Source organism: Ruditapes philippinarum, unplaced genomic scaffold, assembly GCF_026571515.1.
Source record: "Ruditapes philippinarum isolate M1 unplaced genomic scaffold, ASM2657151v2 ctg818_1_1_1_1, whole genome shotgun sequence".
NCBI classification, from domain to species: domain Eukaryota; kingdom Metazoa; phylum Mollusca; class Bivalvia; order Venerida; family Veneridae; genus Ruditapes; species Ruditapes philippinarum.
The window spans coordinates 1-24,043 of record NW_026855621.1 but is presented as its reverse complement, the minus strand read 5'-3'; the positions used below and the strand labels follow the sequence as shown (position 1 = coordinate 24,043).

The following is a 24,043-nucleotide window of genomic DNA, read 5'->3' as shown; positions in this document are numbered from 1 at the left end:
GTGGTTTTCTGCTTACATTTATAAGTGCATGATTGAACGGGAAACCAGCTGAAATCGTGCCAATCGCAACTTTTCGGCCTTTTCCGTCACTCTTCGGATTAATGATAATAGCCGATGTACTTCCGATTACAATCGTGACAATTCGGGCGATTCCGTCATACTGCGGAATCAGACGAAAGTAATATTACGGAAATCTAAGCTATTTTAGTTACTTCGGTAATCCCAGTTTGTTTATATAAATAGGATTCGTATTTTTACTTGATTTATTGATTTAAACCGTAATAAATTATAAACGAAAATTGTTCCGTTTCAATTCTTTTCAAGACGCAAAAGTTAGTTTCTTTTTATAATTGTTTTTTGTCTGTATTAGTTTTACACAATAGAGGATGTTGACTGTAGTAGTATTCCGTCTTCAAAGGGTCGTCCAAATCACACAGTGCATGATCGAGTTATATTTAGATCTACTGAACTTGGTGAGGTAATCTAAAAATAGCCCATGCATATCATTAACCTTACCACGTGATGATTTATGTATAGCGCATCGTATCTGGGAACATGCTTATTAATTAAATGAAATGTGCACACTTGTTTCCTTTCAGTATGATAGATCTTCACGTTAGTATTTTTACGATTGATTATTTTCTTTATTAGTTTTATACAATAGAGAATAGATTTCAAATCGTTTTGACAAAAATATTCGTTTTTACAAAAATAAAAACAAATAAATATGTTGGGATGAAGGCACAACTGTGCAAGCCTTTCCTTTTAAAAGGAAACTTTATTTCCGGTTACGATAATAATATGAGAGATCACGTTAAACTGGTGAATCTGTCGTCCAAGCATAAACACGACACATATTGTTTAAAATTATCTTCATGTAAATCACCAGAAAGCTTTTAGCTAAAAAAAATGGCGGGGGAGATTAAATGCACGACCCTGTTCCTGGAAGCGCCTGTGTCTGAATAATAATGTTTGAAATCAATTGATACGTTAGTTTTGTGTATCTAAAACTAAAATTTGTACAACGATGTTGGACTAAAATTAATATGTTCTAAAAATCGGAAACAATGTGTGAGCTCAAAGGTAAGATACATTTTTTTCAATCGCTCATGTCATTGTAGACAACTGAATTTGTTTAGTTGTTGTTGTTTCTTTAGTTGATAGTATTATGGTATCTGATGTACCATCAAGTGAAAATATCATGAACAAATTTATACCACTAAATGAAAAGACATAATCAAACTTGTGAGTGAATCAAAGTCAACAACATGTGAGTTGGACGTTATGCCAACACCAAAGCTGAAAGAAAATCTTCATTTGCTTGCACCTGTTGTGACAGAAATCGGTCATTGTCTTCTGGTGTTTTTCCAGAGACGTGGAAGAGCGCTGTTATCAAGCCCCTTTTGAAAAAGAAAGACCTTCCCTTAGAATTGAAAAACTATCGGCCTGTATCAAACCTGTCATTCTTGTCGAAAATTCTTGAAAAAGCTGCAATAAACCAAATTTCAAGCCACATTGAGTCCAACAATTTGTTACCATCTTACCAAAGTGCATGCCGTAAATTTCAAAGTGTTGAGTCTGCTATGATGAAAATGTACAGTGATCTGCAGCCGCCATGTGACAATAGTTGTAAGGATTGATTTAAGCGCCGCCTTCGATACTATCGATATACCAATATTACTTGAAATCCTTCAGAAAGACTTTGCCATACAGGGTATACCATTAAAGTGGATCGAATCTTATTTAACCAACAGAGATATGAAAGTTGTCATTGAACAGTCCTCATCGGATACTGAACCACTGGGGTTCGGGGTTCCCCAGGGTTCTTGTGCTGGACCGGTGATATTTACTCTCTATATAGCTGCCCTTAACAAAATAGTCCAGAAATATCCGGCGGAATTGTAGGGATATGCAGACGATCATAAAGTGGCATTTAAAATTAGAGCTGGTGACCATCACAGCGAAGAAATCGTTCGCCAAAAACTCACTGACTGTCTTAATGATATTGTGTCACGGATGACTAGATTTAAGTTAAAAATGAACAATAGCAAAACAGAAATCATCATTTATGGTACAAGACATCAGCTGAAGAAATTGAACATTTCCAGTGTCAATGTTGGTGGGGTCGAAGTCAACTGTGTTGACAATGTGAGAGACCTTGGAGTACAGATGACCAGCACTTTAAGTTTTGACATCCATATTCAAAAGAAGTGTCAGATTGCACACATGCAGTTAAGAAATTTGAAAGCAATCAGAAAACATCTCACTCAGAAATCTGCAGAAACCCTTGTTCACGGTTTGATTCATTCACATTTAGACTTTTGCAATGGATTATTCGCTGATATTGCAGCCTATCAAAACGTGTGCAGAATTATGCTGCTAGAATTGTTACTGGAGCTGCTTACTATCAATCCAGTGCTTAAATTCTTAAATCACTCCACTGGCTTCCAATTCGAGCAAGAATCATATACAAAGTTATTGTGACTGTGTTCGTGTTGCAAATGACACCGCTCCATTGTATCTTCTTAAATTGTTTACTAAATGCCAGAATCAGTACAGGAAAAGACTGAGATCCTCATCATCTAGCCACATTCGGTTTGATATACCATCAACAAATTCAAAACTTGCTGATAGATCCTTGGCTATTGTGGGACCTAAATGGTGGAATTCATTGCCAGACTATCTGAAGGACATTACCAATGAAAATCAGTTTAAGGCAAAACTTAAAACATACTTGTTTGGACTGTTTTTCAGCTAGAGTTATAGATTGGCTGTGCCATCGAGACTGGGTCTGGGAGTGTCTTGATCAAGCATATGTGTATATAGTCTTAATAATGTACAGCGCAATCGAATATTTAATACATTTTTGCGTTATATAAATGTCTTGTATTTGTATTTGTTTTTTTAGTTTATAAAATTTTTGCTTGGCGCCGGAATAAACCATATGTCCGAGATGGACATCAAGATACATTAGTTGTAGTTAGTAGCCTCGTCGGGGACGACTTTTCATTCCGTGATCTGTAGCCTGTTCTTCGTTAGTTGGTGGAAGAATTGGATAATACTTCTAAAGCATCACGTTTGTCACATATAGCGGCTCTTGTATATACTAGCACCAACCTCACTATTTTGTCACGTTACGGATTTCTGTGGAAAACTTTTCTATATACTTGGAGAACTCGCGTAAAAAATGGTTATTGTTAACTTTAAATGGGGAGTTTGAGGTGCTAAATTAAACTTTGAAAATTAAGCTTGCCCTACATATTGTATTATGTTTCAGAAAGAATCTTTTAGTCCATATTTCGTCGCCGTTTTTAAAAAATCTGGTAGTTTTGAGAAAAATTTCCAAATTACTTGCTAATTCGTACATATTGACCTTTTCATTGGTGATCTTCTTCGTTGCTATACATAATCACCTAATTATTATGGAGAGTTGCAAACATAAAGCCCGGGCTAATAAATGTTTACCCGATTTTTCAAATGTTACGGAGTTCTTGTGATAACTCAAAATATGTTCTGGAGTTCTTATGATAACTTTTGTTACTGCCAGTGTGTTTTTGGTGCTTAATTACGGCACGTTTAAGCGTATTTATTAGTCAATAAGTGTGAAGCATAGTACGCTTATCATTTGCACAAAAAATGTGGTTTTATAACGTTGGTTTTGATCGTGTTTTAGTTCCTAATTAAATTTGTGCGAAATTATATTGACATTATAAAACCCAACGAATGCACTAAATGTTTCTGTGTATACTGTTCGTCAACAAAAGTTTTATGTCATACGTTTCCGCAAATGCAACATTGAGGCCATTGGGCAAAATTAAAACACGATCATTCAATATATCTGGAGAAGACATAACTCTGCTTTGGTGTACAGTCTACATAGGATAAACAGGTGCTAAGCTATCTTCAGGAACGACCGCCTCCGTGGTCGAGGGTTTGAGTCGATGACTTCTAATCCAGTTATCTCTCTGGCGTGGGTTCGATCCCCGGGAGATGCTTTGGTAGCTTAGCACGAAGGAAGGTAGTCTAGTACTGGTGTTACTCTCTAGGAACGATGGTTAGGAAACTACCCGCCCATATGACTGAAATACTGTTTGGAAAAGGCGTAAAATGAAGCAAACAGACAAACAAAAATCTTCAGGAAAAGCTGAATCAGCGGTCACCTGTATTCAGCAGTAACATATGGCTTAAACCGCCAAGGAAAAATTGTTTAAAACTTACATTTTTTTTCTCAGTTACATGTTTTAAGCAACCGCTTTTCTAATGCAGACAATAACTAGTTGGGCTTCCCTCAAGAAGCTTCTAAGTAAATTGTATCATTATATACCATGTATCGTATATAACCAGGATACCCTTCACACCCATGCACCCGAAATGTATGATCTTTTTATGCATAAAAAATAAATCAACCGATTACTACCGATCTCTTCGACAGATTTGCACGTGCCCTACGGGTTCGAGCGAAAAAAGTTCGACATTATATTTTTGTAATCAATTACAGCTAAAGTTGTTGCAAAATTTCCACAACTAGGACTCCAACTTTGATAAGAAAAATGTATGCAGTAATTTTCCAAAATATGGAGATTGCTGTACGTCACGTGATGCTACATTGGATTTAATAGAGAAAGGAACAAGGCATAAACGGCGTGAACCTTACGGTGACTCACATATCTTATTGAAGACTTAATTTCTATCGTCATATCATTGTCATAGAACTTTATACGTTTCTATGACAAAAACTGATACCTTTTAGAAATTAAAATACCCATTGAATACATAAAAACGACACCCTACTCATTAAATTTAGATAAAGGTAGTGCATACTACCTCCCTTTTTTTGCTGAAAATCATTTACATGCATACCGATAGCATAGTTACTATATAAATGTTCTCTAAAACTGCCAGGAATAATTTAATGTATATATGACGAAATCATGCTTGAGTATTAAATTCAAAGCGTATTTTCATCCTGTAAGTAAATGCTCTACATCAAGTATGTTTACAGTCATTCCAATAGAATACAAGAAAAGCATTGATGCAAAGCATCAAAGGGCGACGCCAAAAGAATTTGATCCAGGTTTGCACCTAAATACTTGACAAAAGATGTGTACTTTATAGCAGTACCATTTCATGTGACCTGGAGGCTTGGCCCAGTTTATGTTGAAACTTAAACCAAAAAGAATAGACTCTGTCTTGCCAAGATGCAAAGACAATTTATAATCAATAAACCAATCTTAAGATTTACTTTACCAGATACAAGGATACCTTAGTCATCTTCATATAATCACAGGCACGAGTATCGGACATGGGAAGAAAAAATATTACCAGATTAATAAAAAATCTGTGTTAATCTTAAAAGTGTCAAAAACCAAAAGAAAAATGTAAATAATGACCCCCTTTAAAAATATACTATTAACTTAAAGTATATTTTTAAAGGGGGTCATCATTTACATTTTTTTTGGTTTGTGACACTTTTAAGATGAACACAGGTTTTTTTATCAATCTGGTAATATTTTTTCTTCCCAGGTCTGATACTTGTGCCTGTGCATATAATAAAAGCTTATTGCTTAGGGTTGCAGACATGTCATACATAAAAGAGGACCTAAAATGAACATCAGGGGGACACCATAGGTATTCTGAGAGAAGGAGTACCAGCCACATTCACCAGCTGCTATCAGAGATAAGACTTGAACCATGCAAGAATGTCATTACATATGGCAGATGCTTGAAGAGATGAAGAAGAAGAAAAAAGAACTTCTTCATGTGCAGTTTAGTGTGATCAACTGTACCAAATGCTTTTTGTAGATTTAAAAGTATCACGCAATACTGCCTTTGTCCATTTCAAATTAAATGCAATCTATTAAATGAATCAAACATGTGTCAGTTGAAAAACCACTTCTAAACCCTGACTGAAACTGCCTGACCATGACTCGAACCCATGACTTTCAGAAGACCAACTGAGCTATCCGGCCGGCTACACATTTTCTCTTTAATAATGAAACAGTTCTAAACCTAAACCTTTTTCCCCACTATATTGATTCATGTACTTGAATTTCTGATGTTTACAGAGCATAGTGAATTAAACTCATGGTTATTTGCAGTAACAGGATGAGAAAAACTTTCAGCTTGACCAGAACTCAAACCTGTGACCCACAGAATAATGTACCGCGGCTGTAGCGATTGAGCTATCTGGCCGCTTACACATTTTCTCCCCTAAATAGTGAACAGTTCTAAACCGTGACAGATATTTAGATTTTTAAATTAACAGATAATTAATTCTTAATTAATAAATAAGAAAAAAAACCTTACATACTCTGATAGTCTTAATTAAAATAACAATTTATATAATTATTATTGTATAATTATTTTTACTAAAAAGGGCTAAGACAGTTATTGGTTGTGCCATTATTTATAACAGGTCAATTTGAAAGAGAATATAACTGTGCTAATACATGTACAATATCTATGATAAGAAATTTTATGAAGGCTGATTTGTATTTTACATCAAGGGCACCGGGCGAAAACATGAAAATGCAACCAACGAACCACTTTGTGGTAGATTGTATTTTCATGTTTTCATCTGGCGCCTGGTTACTTTTTGTACTTTGTTGGTTTTCATGTGGCACAAATCACCCACTATAAAATTTAGTGTACAAATTTATTCAAGGACAAGTATCAATCTACTCTATGAGAAGTCTGTTATAGGGTTGACTCAGGAGACCTGGAGATTGAGACCGGTGTCCCTCCATTACAAATAGATAAGGCAGAAGCTGTCCTTTTCAAACTTTGCACATGTTAGAAAAAAATTAGAATAACTATTCAGAACATGATTTTTTGAGGCTTTATCAATTATATTGCTTGATCCAAGTTTCAGGACATTTTCAATCAATACATGTATTATCATTTATAACTTTAAATGAAAGTCTCATCTCTTTAATAATAATGACATAACTGCAACTCTTTAAATTCAGAAATATTATAAATCTCATCATACCAATATACTAAGATATAAATGTATGCACATAACATTAATAATTCCAAGTTTCTATTAAATAAATATGAAATATTGGGTATATAAAGCCAGTAAAAGTATATATATATCAATATTCACTCATCAGGGCCTCTGTGCTTTTGATGACCTTGCAACTGGTAAATTTTATAAAACAAAAATTGTAAGTAATACCTAAGATAGACAGAAAAGAACAAATAATTTAGTAAACATGAGTTACTTCCCCTTGAAATAAAGAAAACATGAAACCCAAAAGAACACCCTAAACATCAAAATTAAGAAATGTTGCAGGCTCATTTTAATTATGCCATGCAAATTAATGGTAAAGTATTCATAAAAAAGTAGATGGCCATGTGACAGCAGTAATTGCAGAAAATCGGATAGCTGTCAACATCCGGATACTGGTACACTTTGTAAAAACAACCATTCTGTTCAACAGATAAACGTAATATGGATAAAATCAATAGGATAATCGTTTACAACAGTCCATTACCTATCCTAATACTCATTTGCAGGTGAACTTTCTTCTTGTAGGAAATTTTTGAAAATATATAAATGAATGTAGACCACAACGATTTTCGAAATTCGGGTTTTAGTATTGTCAATAAAACAAAGGGACAAGCTGTTAATCTGAGCCTGCAATTTCATGAAAATAATGGCACAATGCACATGCTTTTTATATAAAGTAATTAAATACAAATATAACAACATATTTGTTTACTTGATTTTTACGAATCAAAATAAAACTAATTAACACAACATGAAATTAACTGCTAATAATAACAGCTCCTTCCATAGGCAAAAATAAAAAGCATTCCATATAAGACGACGCCGCTCACCGGCGTCGCCAAAAAACACACACACACACACTTAAAGACCAAAACAAACACAAAAAAACACCAGAAACGGAGGTAAGAAAAATATCTCTTGAACCAAAACCAACGTTATATAACCAAATTTTTGTGCAAATGATAAGCGTACTATGCTTCATAATGATTTACACACTAATTGACAAATAAAATACGCTTAAACGTGCCGTGATTAAGCACAAAAACACACTGGCAGTCACAAAAGTTATCATAAGAACTCCAGGACATATTTTGAGTTATCGCAAGAACTCCGTAACATTTGAAAAATCGGGTATAAATTTATTAGCCTGGGCTTTATATTTGCAACTCTCCATAATAATTAGGTAATTAAGTATAGCAACGAAGAAGATCACAAATGGAAAGGTCAATATGTACGAATTAGCAAGTAATTTGGTAATTTTTCTCAAAACTACCCTTTTTTTTAAAAAAAAAGGCGACAAAATATGGACTAAAAGATTCTTTCTGAAACATAATACAATATGTAGGTCAAGCTTAATTATCAAAGTTTAATTTTGCACCTCAAACTCCCCATTTAAAGTTAACAATAACCATTTTTTACGCGAGTTCTCCAAGTATATAGAAAAACTTTCCACAGAAATCCGTAACGTTTTCCAGGAACTCCGTTACAGTTATCATAAGAACTCCAAACAAATTATCATAAGAACTCCATCCTTCGTGTAACACTTCCTCCCCCGTGATTTCTTAAGTAATAAATTAAATTAATTTAATTTTATATTTATTCGACAACCCAACCATGAAATGGAAACTAAGCTTATTATTTATTACCAGTTTTCAAGTGATTTAATGAAGAATTTAATACTTGAGAGGAAGATTCCGTGCAATTAGTCTTTGTATTATTTGATATAGATCTACATGTTATATACATAAGGCTACAGCTAGTATGCTTGCTATAATTAATACATTATGTACAACATAACTAACCACCTATATGACTGAAATACTGTTAGAAAAAGGCGTAAAATGAAACAAACAAACAAACAACATAAGTTTACAACTTATATCTTCATAGCTTTATATTATTTAGACTAATTAAGTTATTAATGAGTAGATTTGCAAGTGCTTAAAAAACAAACAACAATGCCCCACAAAAAGTGAAAAGATAGAATCTTTACTGAGTATAGACTACGCTCCAGCATTCGATCAATATGCTAGAATAAATGTCAAGGTCGAATTACAGTAAAATGTAAACAACGAAATGCACTTTTTATCTAGATCTATGCTTCGACCCGAAATGACGTTCTATATTTAACATTGAATTGTGTTTTTTTTCTTTGATAATTCAAAGTGTGATTTCAAATATATATCATACTGTGAACTTAAGATATATCAAGGTCTTATCGCTTTATTTGATTTTTAACTTTACGTGTATTCGGATAGTCACATTTCAAAAAAGTTATGCTTCGTCAAGGAATACTTAGATGTCAGCGGGCATTTTCTCCGTCGTTACAAGTTTCAAAGAATACTGTGAATAGAAATGGCACGGCTTACGTCAGAACATGTTACGCTTTCCAGACAAGACAGGCATCGGCAGCAGCCACTACCGCTGACACCCTTAAAAAACCGGGTAAGTTAGTCGATGTAAATTGTGTAGATCTATTGCGACGATATATTGTCTGATTTCATATAAGCTATTGGCAATATAGAGTCCAAGTGAGATTCTGACACAGAACAAAAATATCTCAGAATCTAGCTCTGTGCGTCTACTCATATAGTGCAGTGAAGCAGGCTTATTAGGCCTACAATTCAACTAGAGCAGCAAAAAGTATCCCAGAATCTAGCTTTGGCACGTCAATATATTTTCACTAGAATCAGGCCCGCCTTTAAAGTATGCTTAATAATGTTGAAAGTGTAGAATCAAATTTGAAATAAGTTTCTATGTTTAATAAAAATGCGTTTAGTTTTATGTCACATAACAAAACTTTTTCATTGATGTGCTTATAAATAAGTTTATGCTGGCAATACAATACAATACAATATTCCTTTATTTAGTCAATAAATATAATGTAACAACAGACAATTTACAAATTTGGTACGTCTTTATAACAAAAATGACGTCACGTCAAAATATATGCACGGTCGTCGATACCGTTTTGGGTATTTGATAAATTTCGCGTTCATTGCTCCGTTAGACTTCCAAATAATGATAATAAAAGTAATAATAATGAATTGATAATGATACTTTATTGGCAGTAATAATAATGAATTGATAATGATAATTTATTGGAAGTAACATTGTTTATGTCATTATAAGAATTAAATAAAATAATAAAAAAAACATTGAAACATAATATTGAAATGCAAGTTGTTGTTTTTTTTAATATAAATAATGCTGCTGCTGATGTTAATTATGTAATACTTCAGTGCTTTATCATGTTATTAATTATAAGTTATATGAATAGAATGTCTTAATGTTATCTTGAATGGAGTTAACTTGTAAAGAAATTTGAGGTTTTCAAGTTAATTTACATATGTACATGTGTGCGTTTGGTTGACTTTCAAAAATGTAAATGATATAATAAGATAAGTTAACCGGGAAGTTTTCCTGCATGTTTTCCTGCACGTATGCCTATAATGCATAAAATATTATAGATATAACCACATTATAATAGGCCTAAATGTCTATTATATAAGATTTTAAGAGAAATTTAGTAAGCGACATTTGTAAAGATATTGAAACTGGCTGTATTCTCTTCACCTGCGTTCTATTACCCATCCATTATACTGACATGAAATTACCGCTGTGAACGTAAATTTCACTTGTCACACAATTGAGTTTATAAACACGATATTTTCAGACAGCATAAATATAAAATGTTTTACAACAATAAATTCAACCATTTTATCACATAAACCACGGCATTCTTTTATAAAACTAATTATTTGTACGCCCTCTTACCTCAATAGGGAGAGCAATAATCCAGGGGTAGCTGGTTCGATCCTCCGACCAGTCAAAATTTCTCCAATACAATAGATCTCGGACATTTTATCATTTTCATGTCCATTTGTCTCTCCCCGCTTAATCAGAAATCATGTGGAATAAGTATAACGTTAGTTGGTCACTTGCGGAACAATTGTTTATGACTGGTTAGTTATCCAGGAAAACGGGTTTGGTACATTTATCGCCGAGATAGTACCAAACTACATGTATGTGTTAAACTTGGCAGAAAACCAAGCAAATTATAACTGATTATTTTAACAGAACTAAACATAGTTTATTTTCATAGCTTGTGCACACAGTCATGATAGGTACATCGTTATAACTAACATGTTGAAATACAATTTGTTAGTCACATAATGTGCAATAAAGAAAGAAACAACAATAACGACAACAAATCAATTTAATACAGAGCAATGAGATAGTTTATACATACATACAATGCAATACACCACTGTGAGCACATTTATCGCATACCCGTGCCGATTTTGCGACTCGGTAAAATGGTACAGTACGCCTATTGCACGGCGGCCGTGCATATATTTTGACGTGACGTCGTGACGTCATTTGCGTTCTAAAGACGCGCTAAAATAATGTTAGAGTTACAATATACAGTAGGCGTGTCAATGAAAAAGTGGTTCTTTTGCACATTAAGTTGTCTTTATTTTGGGTATGTGATAAATCTGGGACATAGTTAAATCAATTAATAATTATTCGGTCCCAGAGTATTACTGGTTTGGGAGATAAACTCGGCCGAAAATCAGTGTTTTGGGGGCATATTTCATTTATTTGTTTACGTATTCTGATGAATCTTGCACCATAATAAACTTCAGCTCTTCTATTTTCCGGTATCACCATAAAAGTTATATTTAGAAACATAACGGGTCATTTTAAGAGGCCCTGGAAGAGATATGTAAAAAGGATATTTTTAACGCGCGCGAGTAGTTAATTCCGGCTCTTTGTTTTTCTTCTTAAATGAGTAAGTTAAAACGTAAAATAACATTTTTAGACATTTTATTATTTCTTTGCTGTTCATTTATGTCAAATAAAAAATATTTGTTACCAAAATTGTTTAGCATTACATTAGTATAAATTAATGAATATCTATGATAACACGATATTTATATGCAACGTACTATGTAACATATAAATCATTTTTACGTAAAAACACATGCATTATCATTTATTAACGTATAACGAAATATGTAGTCAAAGAATTAGTTTTTTGCTAAGCTTAACAGAGTACAGAAGAAATTAATTTAGTGGTATTCAACCTACACAATAACATATAAAAGGAGCATTAAACATCAGTCTTTCAATCCATTCCACTTAAAGATTACAATTGTGTAATCAGCCTTTTTTCTGAGTTAGCAAGACAAGAGTGAGTCTGAATTTCATCTACAAAATGTATATGTAAACGTCGTCTGCTTTACCGGTAGTCGGTTAATATATAAAAAGTACCCCTGTGCGGGCCTCAAAATGAGCATCTGCTGCACATGCGCACAACAATGGGATTCCCGTACTTTTTATAGGCATGTTTTGTAAACAAACAGGTAAAGGTCTGTGTAATTTTTTAAATATCTTACCAAACTTGACAAAATCTCCAGATATTGTCGAATTCCAGCGATAGTATGAGATGGTGAGCTTGATTAGATTAAAAATTCCAATAACTCGATTTAATTTTAAAAAGCCGAGTTTATCAACCAGCCGAAGTTATCTCCCCAACCAGTATATTCGTGAAGGTTTATTAGTGATTTTATTGAAATCTTTGAATCAAATAATATGTTCGCAAGAGGCGAGATCGGGGCTCGTGTAATAAAATTTTATTCAACTCGTTCAATAAATAAAGCATCGAACATACACTCATTTAATATCCTCTGTATAATTTCCATTCTTGTTTGCGGTATATAATAATAATAATAATAATAATAATAATAATAATAATAATAATTTAGTTATTTAACGATAGAACTCATTTGAACAACATATCAATCTTCCATGAGGCCCTCAACACATCATTTCCTTATCGTGACACTTTTGAATTAAAGCTGTTTTTTTTTTAATAACATCCCTCTATTTAAGTCTATAACAACAAATTCTATGAACTTTATTGAAAACTTCAGCTTCCTTTGACATTGGTAAAATTAATAGGTTGAAATTGTTGTATTTTTTTTGTAATCATAAGCTACGTTATAATATAGTGATTTTTTTTTACTTTTGTAATCATACAGTGAAATAAAAAACCTGTGGATATCCTGTTATTTGTACAATGGTGCAATGAGACGAAAACATCTTTCTTGGCGTTTTCTCTTCACAAAACGGCTTTTTGAAAGGGCCATCGTCTCGAATTATCATTAATCCTAGGTGCTTAGCCATACCTTGACATTGACCTGTCATGTGTCGTCTCGCCTCGATAGGGATTTAGAGAAGCATGCTACGTTTTCTCCGACAAGCTTTTCTCATACAAGCTTTTCTCATACAACTACTCAAATAAGATGAATCAAACCGTTTATAGTTGTAAGTTTAATTTGATAAAAATACCGATTATGTAAATCATTATATACTTTAAAATGTAGGGGTTTGTTTCTTGTTAGACTCGACACATCGTGCGCTTCAGGATACACAAGGTGACTGAGCTCGCCACAAATATTAGACCGATTAAAGTTTTAATAAAGTTAGATATAAAAAGGTGATGATTGCTTATCAGTTATTTTCGTTTCATACAGCGATTTGATTTTCTTTTATCAAACACATACTTCCGCATTTCAACACGTGCATTTTATCGATATCTATATACAAAAAAAAATCTGCATTAATCTGTTAAGTTATCTTATCAGGTAAATGCAGGTAACAGCAGAAAATTATTTTGGTTAATCAATCGTTATACATGTTGTGTCGCAATTGTGATAAATTGCCATTGTGATAAATTGCCTGTTTGGAATACACTGTACAATTCTATGATATTCTCTATAGTATTAGTGTTACAGTTTTTCTTCATAAAAAGCGTGTAACAATGCATTTCCAGCCTTTTTTTTTTATTTGATTTTTCCAAACTTGCTACAGGGGCGATGCAATAAATCAAGAAAGGGGAAAAGCTGAAATCAAATACCCAACAACTAGAAATGTGACATAGCCATACTTGTTATCAAATTTACTATTTCAAATTTCAATTTTTCTCTTTTAGAGATGTTTATTATGAAAATTAACCTTTTTTTACTACTGATACAAAACTTTCTTCTGTTCAAATTGAAAACATGAATCCATTTAGGGTAAAATATAACATTTTGGCTAAGGGGGGAAACAGCATTTATGCTTTGGTAAACAGCCTGTATAATACTGTTAAATACGCGAAAAAAGCACTGACCTAAGCAAATTAATTTGAAGGAACTGATCAGTTGTCTTTTTCAAATTTTGCAAAATTTTCGTGATTATTTATCATTCTAATATACCAGTTTTAAAAGCGTTTATCAATCGCACAATGTCCTTAACAACAGTGTGCTTGGTCAATTCACTTTTAACCGTTCAATAGTCACCGGCTTGAATTAGTATTAACTGACATCGATTTTGAGACCTGTGTGCGTGGAACGTACATTGACGGTTTGGTTATTGTTTAAATATTTAAAATTATTTGGCGTGTATAAAGATGTTGGTATACAGTTATACATTTACGACAAACAAAAACGGTTCAGTTCTGGTGTAGTAAATAGCGACCCTCGAAATGGATTGGTCTGTATGCAAATTAATCAACCAAACAATAGTCAATGTTTTTAGTGGTAAATTATATGTTTATAAAAATTTAGGTCCATGGAAAAAAGATGCTTTTGCGCAGTTAGTCGCCACTGTAACAGAGTGGACCCATGATTACGTCAACCATGGAATGTCAACCCTCATTATTGATGCCAGTGATTTCAATAATGATATATTATTTAATTCATCTATATTATTTAATTCATCTTAAAACCCTTTCATAAATATGTTGTTTTTTAAGTAAGAATTTTACTAGCATGTTAATTATTATTTACATTATTTGATGTCCAGAAATTGTTATTATGTTACAGATATGTTTTGCTACCAGTGTGAGCAGACCAAATCAAGACGTGGGTGTGTTACGGTGGGGGTATGTGGTAAATCACCACAGGTCGCCGCCCTCCAGGATTTACTCATGTACGTAATCAAAGGACTGGCCGTACATGCTAACAGGGCGATCAATATGGGTGTATATGCTAATGAAGAATGTGATGATTTTGTAAAAAAGGCAATGTTTAGGTAAGATATAAAGTACATGTACTGGCAAGAGCAATTGCTCTTGCATGTTTTCGCACATTGTTTTAGTAGAGAAATTAAATGTACATTGAGAGGTACTGAGTTCTTTTTTTCTCTTTTTTTTCAGTCCAGTGGATACTTTATAAAATTTTATAGAGTCATGTGACAGGAACTTTTGAAAAAAAAATAATTTTCGTGACAGCTTTCTTGTGACTTATTACATTTATATAAGAATATGTTTACTTGTACAATTTATATACTAGTATATTATTTAATTGTCATTTCAGCACGTTAACGAACGTGAACTTTGACCAGGACAGATTCCCGGAATACATAAGACAGGCTGTAGAATACCGGGAAGAATTTAGAGTTCCCCTTCTTGCCGCTTATGCTAAAAGCGGGAAACCAGTGTGCGAGGCCTTAACACAAGGACCCGCTGTATGGAAATCAGAAAAGGGATACGAAGATCTAGATTATCTCGCTAGTGAAGGTAAAGTTTTTGTGTTTGTGTTTGCAGTGGAGTTTATGCTATCTGGCGCTGACTGTAATATGCCTACACAGGTGTGTTACTTGCATCATGTTGTTGTGTCTCCTCCGACAAAGGGAAGGTTAATTGATTTGCACAGCTTCTGTCGGTCCGTTGGTCCGTAGACTGCGCCTTGCGGGACCAGAAAACTAGAGAACGCTTTCGCCTTCATTTCTAAGGTTGATCATGACTAGTAGATATATCTTTTGATTTTTATGTCAGTTACTCTGAAAAACTTGTCCGACCAAACGCTGTAGCCTACAGTCCAAATATTGGTATGAAGTTAAGTCATGAATAGCAGGTATGTTGTCAGTCGGTCTAAGTCACCATTTCCTTTGTCGTGAAAAAAAGCGATGATGGTCAAATATGAAGAGAATGCAGTGGCCAGCAGTGTTGGTATGGAGATTTGGTGTGAAGTTTGATCATGGATAGTAGGTAACCCCTATTGACTTTGGGATCGGTCTGTGGCTCTTATCATAAAAGGTTTGTCCGACCAATTGCTAGAGAACGCTTTGGCATAGAATCCTTAAATTTGATGTGAAGATTGGCAATGACTTGTAGATGACCCCTATTGATTTTTAGGTCAGTCAGTTAAAGTTCAAGCTCACTGTAGCCTTGAACTCAAAAAGTGTATGCAACCAAATTCAATTACTAGAGACACGTGGGCTGACAGTCCTGCGATTTAGAGTGTAGTAGAAGTTTCTCAAGATTAGTAGACGACTCCTACTTATTTTGTTGGCAGTCGGTCAAGGCAAATTACTAGAAAACGTTTTGACATACAGTACTTAGATTTGGTGTGGAGGTTTATTTTAAGTTAGTTTGTCTGATTATTTTTAAGCTGAATAATTACGTAGGACATATTTCACTTACAAAATTAAGGTTTCACTTAACACATGCGCAAGGGGTCTAATTTAAGTTTAGGACCACGATCCAACTAGATTCAATTTCCTTTAAAAATAGTTTTTCTCTTGTTTTTGCTACCTATGAAGCGATGTTTGTGTTATGATTCTTATTTACAGATATATTTTAAGTAATATGCATTTCTGTTATCAAAAGTGCCAACTGCTTTTTCTTAGATTACTGGTACTAGTAAGTTAAAACCGTAACTGTATAACCGTAGAAACGCAGCAGGTCGCCACGAGAATTCTTGCCAAATTTCTAACTGACATTGTGTAAATCAGAATCATTTTCTGTCTAAAGCTAGTTCTCTTCTGTTGAACTGATAAGTTTACAGACATTTATTGTGATTGATACTTGTATGTAAATGTATAGATGGTATCGTGTAAATGTATAGTACCTACATGTATACATGTTGGTTTCTTGTCGGATTTTAAGGCAGTTTTCGATTTTGTAAATGAAGTAACCCAATATTTAGCTAAAGAAACAAATATGTTAGCTAAAATGTATTTACAGCTAGAGAGTCGGTATGTTGATAGTTTTGTTTTAATGCTAACTGAGATGTAACTAGAATAATTATTTATAAACTTTGTCCAGAATCAAGACTGTTTCAAGAACTTGTCATGCTCAATCTCTTAATACTCATTTGAACTTTAGATGATATTGAAATGTCCTTTCATTGCTCTATGAAACGATATAATAAATTAAACTTTTATTGTGCCCCCACATTAGTGGCGGGCATTTAGATTTACCCTTGTCCGTCCGTCCTTCCGTCCGTCCTTCCGTCCGTCCGTCCGTCCGTTCACTTTTGTGTCGATCGTAACTCAAAAAGTATTTGACCAAGAGTCATGAAACTTTACAGGAATGTTGATCAGCATGTGTAGTTGTGCACCTGGGTATTTTCGTCTGGATATTTTTAGTATTTTCAGAGTTATTGCCCTTGACTTAGTGAAATTTTGCAATTTTCAACTTGTGTCGCACGTAACTCAAAAAGTATTTGACCTAGAGTCATGAAACTTTACAGGAATGTTGATCAGCATTTGTAGTTGTGCACCTGGGTATTTTTGTCTGGATATTTTTAGCGTTTTCAGAGTTATTGCCCTTGACTTAGTAAAATTTTGCAATTTTCAACTTGTGTCGCACGTAACTCAAAAAGTATTTGACCTAGAGTCATGAAACTTTACAGGAATGTTGATCAGCATATGAAGTTGTGCACCTGGGTATTTTCGTCTGGATGTTTTTAGTATTTTCAGAGTTATTGCCCTTGACTTACTTAAATTTTGCAATTTTCAACTTGTGTCGCATGTAACTCAAAAAGTATTTGACCTAGAGTCATGAAACTTTACAGGAATGTTGATCAGCATGTGTAGTTGTGCACCTGGGTATTTTCGTCTGGATATTCTTAGTATTTTTAGAACTATTGCCCTTGAGTTAGTAAAATTTTGCAATTTTCAACTTGTGTCGCACGTAACTCAAAAAGTATTTGACCTAGGGTCATGAAACTTTACAGGAATGTTGATCAGCATGTAAAGTTGTGCACCTGGGTATTTTCATTTGGATATTTTTTTAGTATTTTCAGAGTTATTGCCCTTGAGTTAGTAAAATTTTGCAATTTTCAACATGTGTCGCACGTAACTCAAAAAGTATTTGACCTTGAGTCATGAAACTTTACAGGAATGTTGATCAGCATGTGTAGTTGTGCACCTGGGTATTTTCGTCTGGATATTTTTAGTATTTTCAGAGTTATTGCCCTTGACTTAGTAAAATTTTGCAATTTTCAACATGTGTCACATGTAACTCACAAAGTATTTGACCTAGAGTCATGTAACTTTACAGGAATATTGATCTGCATGTGCAGTTGTGTACCAGGTATTTTCGTCTGTATTTATATAGTATTTTTAGAGTTATTGCCCTTCACTTAGAAAAGTTTTGCAATTTTCAACTTAAGTCGCAAGTTTCTCAAAAAGGATTTGACATAGTCATTAAACCTTATGGGCAGGTTGCTCAGCATATTTTAGATTTGCACCTGGGGTTTCGCTTGTGGATTTATCCAGTATTTGTAGAGTTATTTCCCTTGACTTAGTAAAAAGATTGACAGAACAGTTGCGCGGTGGGGGCACCTGTGTCCTATGGACACATTTCTAGTTAACATTAATTCGTTCTTTTTTTTAAACCAATTAAAAAAACTTGATTTTTCGGTAGCAAAAATTAAACTGTAAGTGTTTAAATAACATGTGAATTATTTGTCATGAAAAATTCAATCCATTATTGGTCCGATATTTCAAACGGTCAGGACTGTGTTTATTTATTTCAGGGCATAAAGTGGGTGTGTTTATTTATTTCAGGGCATAAAGTGGGTGTGTTTATTTCTTTCAGGGCATAAAGTGGGTGTGTTGGAAGATCAACAGATCTATGGCCCGGATATTAACGGTGTACGGTATATGACACTGTACGGTATAAAGGGGCTGTCGGCATATGCTTGCCATGCGGATGCCCTGGGTGAGTCAGATCCATGGGTGTCAAAATTTATATACAGGGTAGGTACTATTAAAATGATAATCCTTAAAATTGTTTAAACAATCTGAGACTTGTAAGGGTAAATGGCACACGAGGACTAGAACACTTCTATATTCGATCTAGCTAAGCAAAATCCACTAGATCCAAAAGCACTGACGAGGCAAATTGTGTTAGAACACTTGTAAAGCGGGCTAAGAGCGGCTGAATTTTTGGCGCGGAAATAAAATTAACATGTTCCTGTGGTTATGTTGACGGAGGGGAAAGATAAAATAATATGCTAATTTCATTTGTTTTCTTCTTTATTTCCTTGGGGAAGGGCTAGGGTTTCATGTACAGATGACTAGTGTGAGTATGACATACAAGGATCCGCAAACTTTTAAATACAAATGTAACCCTTAGATTGACGTTAAAATGTCATACGAATAGTGTGCATGAATCTTATTTTGCACGCATAATAAGTTGTTATACAATCGAACTTGTAATCCCTTATGATTAGAATGACGTACCCTCCCTGATAACGACTGAATCGGACAAGATTTGCCTCATACATATATAAAAGTTATGTAGTCTTTTCCAGGATAAATGTTTCTGCATTTGAAAGTGATAAGTCACCAGACAGCCAGTATAGGGCATGCCAAGCTTGCTGCCTGACCAGGCTATATACTGTAATGATAGCTTAATATTTAGCTCGACTTTACGAAGGTTATGGCATTTATGTCGTTGAAGTTCGTTATGCTGTAAAATATTTATATATTTCTTATCATTTTAAACACATATTTACATGGTTCATTACTAAAGCAGTTTATTTTCCTGAACACTTAGAATGTCCATTTGAAATTGTTTTGTTTTATCTGACTTCTTTCTCGGACATTATATAACCTGTTCCAGCTTCTTTACTTTCTGAGTGATTTATTTTGAAACTTCAAACTTCAGTAGGGGAGGGTGCATTTAGATTTGCCCGTGTCCGTCCGTGCGTCCATTTCATGTTGAGTCACATGTAGCTCTAAAAGTATTTGAGGTACAAGAATGTGAAGTTGTGCACATTACATGTCGATTAATTCAGTTTTGTAGGAATTAATGCTTTTGACTTAGTAAAAACTTGCAAGTTTCAACTTGTGTCGCCGTAGCTGAAAAAGTAGTTGGCCTGTAGTCATGAAAGTTTACAGGAAAGTTGGTCATCATGTGTAGTTGGTTGTGCACCTGGGTTTTTTTCTTCAAAGCATACTTTAGGATATTAAATTAAGATTTGAAATTCTTGCTGCTCAATATAAGGAAAAATCGAGCTGTCAACATTGGAAAAATCGGATGTCGTTTTCAATGCCTCAACCACTTAGGGGTAGGTTGGGTTATGTAGAATTTCCCTTGTCTGTCCGTCTGTCATACTATCCTGCTGTATGTTAGTTGACTGACCAAAACAGTGGAATGTGGGGGCATCCTTGTCCAATGGACACATTTTTAGTTTTTTAGCTCACCTGTCACAAATTAAGTGACAGGGTGAGCTTTTGTGATCGCTTTTCGTCCGGCGTCCGTCCGTCCGGCGTCCGTCGTCCGTCCGTCCGTCCGTAAACTTTTACTTTAAATGACATCTCCTCATAAACCACTCAGCCAATTTCATCCAAACTTCACAGGAATGTTCCTTTGGTGGTCACCTTTAAAAATTGTTCAAAGAATTTAATTCCATGCAAAACTCTGGTTGTCATGGCAACCGAAATAAAAAACTTTAAATATCTTCTTTTAAAAAACCATAAGAGCTAGAGCTTAGATATTTGGCATGAAACATCTTCTAGTGAGTGTCTACCAAGTTTGTTCAAATAAAAGCCCTGGGGTCAAAATTGGCCCCGCCCCGGGGGTCATAGATTTTCCCTATATGCATATAGTAAAAACTTAAAAAATCTTCTTTTAAAGAACCCAAAGAGTTAGAGCTAAGATATTTAGCATGAAACATGTTCTAATGGTGTCTACCAGTTTGTTCAAAATAAAAGCCCTGGGGTGAAATTGGCCCCGCCCCGGGGGTCATTGATTTTTCCCTATATGCATATAGTAAAAAACTTAAAAAACTTCTTTTAAAGAACTCAAAGAGCTAGAGCTTAGATATTTGGCATGAAACATCTTCTAGTGAGTGTCTACCAAGTTTGTTCAAATAAAAGCCCTGGGGTCAAAATTGGCCCCGCCCCGGGGGGTCATTGATTTTCCCTATATGCATATAGTAAAAACTTAAAAAATCTTCTTTTAAATAACCCAAAGAGCTAGAGCTAAGATATTTAGCATGAAACATGTTCTAATGGGTGTCTACCAAGTTTGTTCAAATAAAAGCCCTGGGGTGAAAATTGGCCCCGCCCCGGGGGTCATTGATTTTCCCTATTTGCATATAGTAAAAACTTAAAAAATCTTCTTTTAAAGAACTCAAAGAGCTAGAGCTTAGATATTTGGCATGAAAACAATCTTCTAGTTTGTGTCTACCAAGTTTGTTCAAATAAAAGCCCTGGGGTCAAAATTGGCCCCGCCCCGGGGGGTCATTGATTTTCCCTATATGCATATATAGTAAAAACTTAAAAAATCTTCTTTTAAAGAACCCAAAGAGCTAGAGCTAAGATATTTAGCATGAAACATGTTCTAATGGGTGTCTACCAAGTTTGTTCAAATAAAAGCCCTGGGGTGAAAATTGGCCCCGCCCCGGGGGGTCATTGATTTTCCCTATATGCATATAGTAAAAAACTTAAAAAAAATCTTCTTTTAAAGAACTCAAAGAGCTATGGCTAAGATATTGAGCATCAATTAATTCTAATAGGTGTCTACCAAGTTTGTTCAAATACAAGCCCAGGGGTCAAAATTGCCCCCGCCCCGGGGTCATTGATTTTCTTTATATGTGTTTAGCAAAAAACTTTAAATCTTTTTTGAAAAAAACCCAAATAGCTAGAGTTTAGATATTAAGCATGAAACATCTTCTAGTAAGTGTCTACAAAGTTTGTTCAAATAAAAGCCCTGGGGTCAAAACTGGCCCGGCCCAGGGGTGTCATTGTTTTTAACTATATGTGTATAGTAAAAACTTAAAAAAAAATCTTCTTTTAAAAGCCCAATGAGCTAGAGCTTAAATGTTTAGCATGAAACATCTTCTTATGGGTGTCTACCAAGTTTGTGCAAATAAAAGCCCTTGGGTTAAATTGGCTCTGCAACGTTGGGGGGGGGGGTTGGGGGGCCTATATACAGGTGAGCGACCTCAGGGCCCCTCAGGCCATCATGGCCCTCTTGTTTATTTTTTTACTTTAACTTCAAAATAATATATTCCTGAATTATCTTCAGTTCATCACCTACACCATGTATGATAGTTCATGATGGAAGCATCTATATTTGAAGAGTTAATTATCTCCTCTTTTGACTATATTTACTGTGGCTAGTATTGAAATAGTTGAGCACCAACAACTATTGTTTAATTTTTATACTGCAATCTCTAAACAGTTAAATAGATTGTTCCAGAGCCAAAACTTGTCAGTCCATTACACGAATTTAGCTCTTATTTAAAATTATACTGTACATAGAATGTTAATCTTAAATTTAGTAATTTTAAGTAGCTGCAATATTAAACAATCAAATTTTCAATTTCTAGGCACTCGACTTCTTGGAAAGTGCCAGTCAAGCAGACAAATTTGACTTGGGCTTAAATCTGAAGCTAGCCCTTGATGTGGGTGCGACCAATATGAGAGTAATGGAGCTCCTTGACAAGGGACACAGGAGGTTATTAGGTGTACCTACACCTACCAATGTATTATCAACTCCAAAAGAAGGAAAGGTTTGTGTGATCTGTACTTGTTATATTGAATGCTTTGAACTTTTTCTAAAACTAAATAGCAAAAATGTACTTTAAGAATATAGTGTTTTACTTTAAGTCAAACTTTAATTGACTTATTATAGCTTGATTGTGATAAAAGGGTGAAGCTAATGTATAATCACTCTCAGTTGTCCACTATCTGGGTCCAAGGTTATGAAGAGTTTTTCTAAGGTCAAACTCTGATGTCAAGTATTTGATTGGTCAGTAACCAGTTCAGAATGTACATTGACCAATGAAAATCCTGAGATTTGAGACAAAACTCAAGGCCTGGAACCGTATGAGGAACATGTATGAAACATTAAGGACCGAGGTTAAAATATATTTAATGAACACAAACTCAGATCTTAGGTATTTGATTGGTCTGAAACCAGCATAGAATAAATTTTGACCAATGAAAATTCTGAGATTCGAGACAGAACTCAGATAAAAGTTTTATAACTTCGAAGACAGGTTTCAGACCAGTAGTGCTCAAACCCAAAGTCCCTAAGTTTGAGAGGCAGACTCTTTAACCACTTGGCCATGGTTTCCCTCGGATATCAGCGATTTGTGTCACACATCTATGTGTCAAGATATCAGAACACATGTCAATTATAGATTTTGTTTTATCATTTGGATTTTTTTAAAATATAAAAAAATGGTAAATGTTTAACTAATATTTTAAAACTTTGCCTTATATATTTAAGTACACCCCGAGTTAAAGAAATATGTGGTGAAGTATAATGTAGTACTGAAATAACCCTCTTGTATTAATATCTATAAGTGTTTTACTGATAATCTATTTTATCTATGGTGAAAAATAACACCAGTTTTATCTTACCTGAGTTTTAATTAAATTTACTGAAGGTTAAATGTCAGACAAAGTAAACAGTTTCCCCTCTTGCTCAAATTGATTGATTGAGATGGGTTTAAAATGTCATTTTTTTTATAAATTTATATCCTTCTATTCCAACTACGTAAAAAAAGCCTCAAGTGTTCTTTGAAAATAAAAAAAAATAATAACAGAAAATATAAAAATATCTAGTTACATTACATTGATTTGCCAATCTTCAGACTTTGTTGTGCCTTATTCCACTGAGCCTACATCTGCAGGTGTGCTTTACATTGTCTAATGTAACTGTCATGATTAATACCTCAGACTACTAGCCCAATTTTATCTATAGGTTATCTCCTAAAATTTATGGGT

At 34.2% G+C, this 24,043-nt stretch overlaps 1 protein-coding gene across 1 annotated transcript; it reads left to right on the top strand.

Moving 5' to 3' along the window:
• Positions 1-9,061: 9,061 nt before the first annotated feature.
• Positions 9,062-22,821, top strand: LOC132743916 (hydroxylamine reductase-like; the record flags this gene model as incomplete). The annotated part of the gene is given in 5 exon segments (XM_060732509.1): positions 9,062-9,460; positions 14,890-15,097; positions 15,382-15,584; positions 18,894-19,054; positions 22,639-22,821. Coding segments are annotated over 5 exon segments (924 nt in total), but the record flags the coding sequence as incomplete, so codon positions are not given.
• Between the last annotated feature and the right edge of the window lie 1,222 nt (positions 22,822-24,043).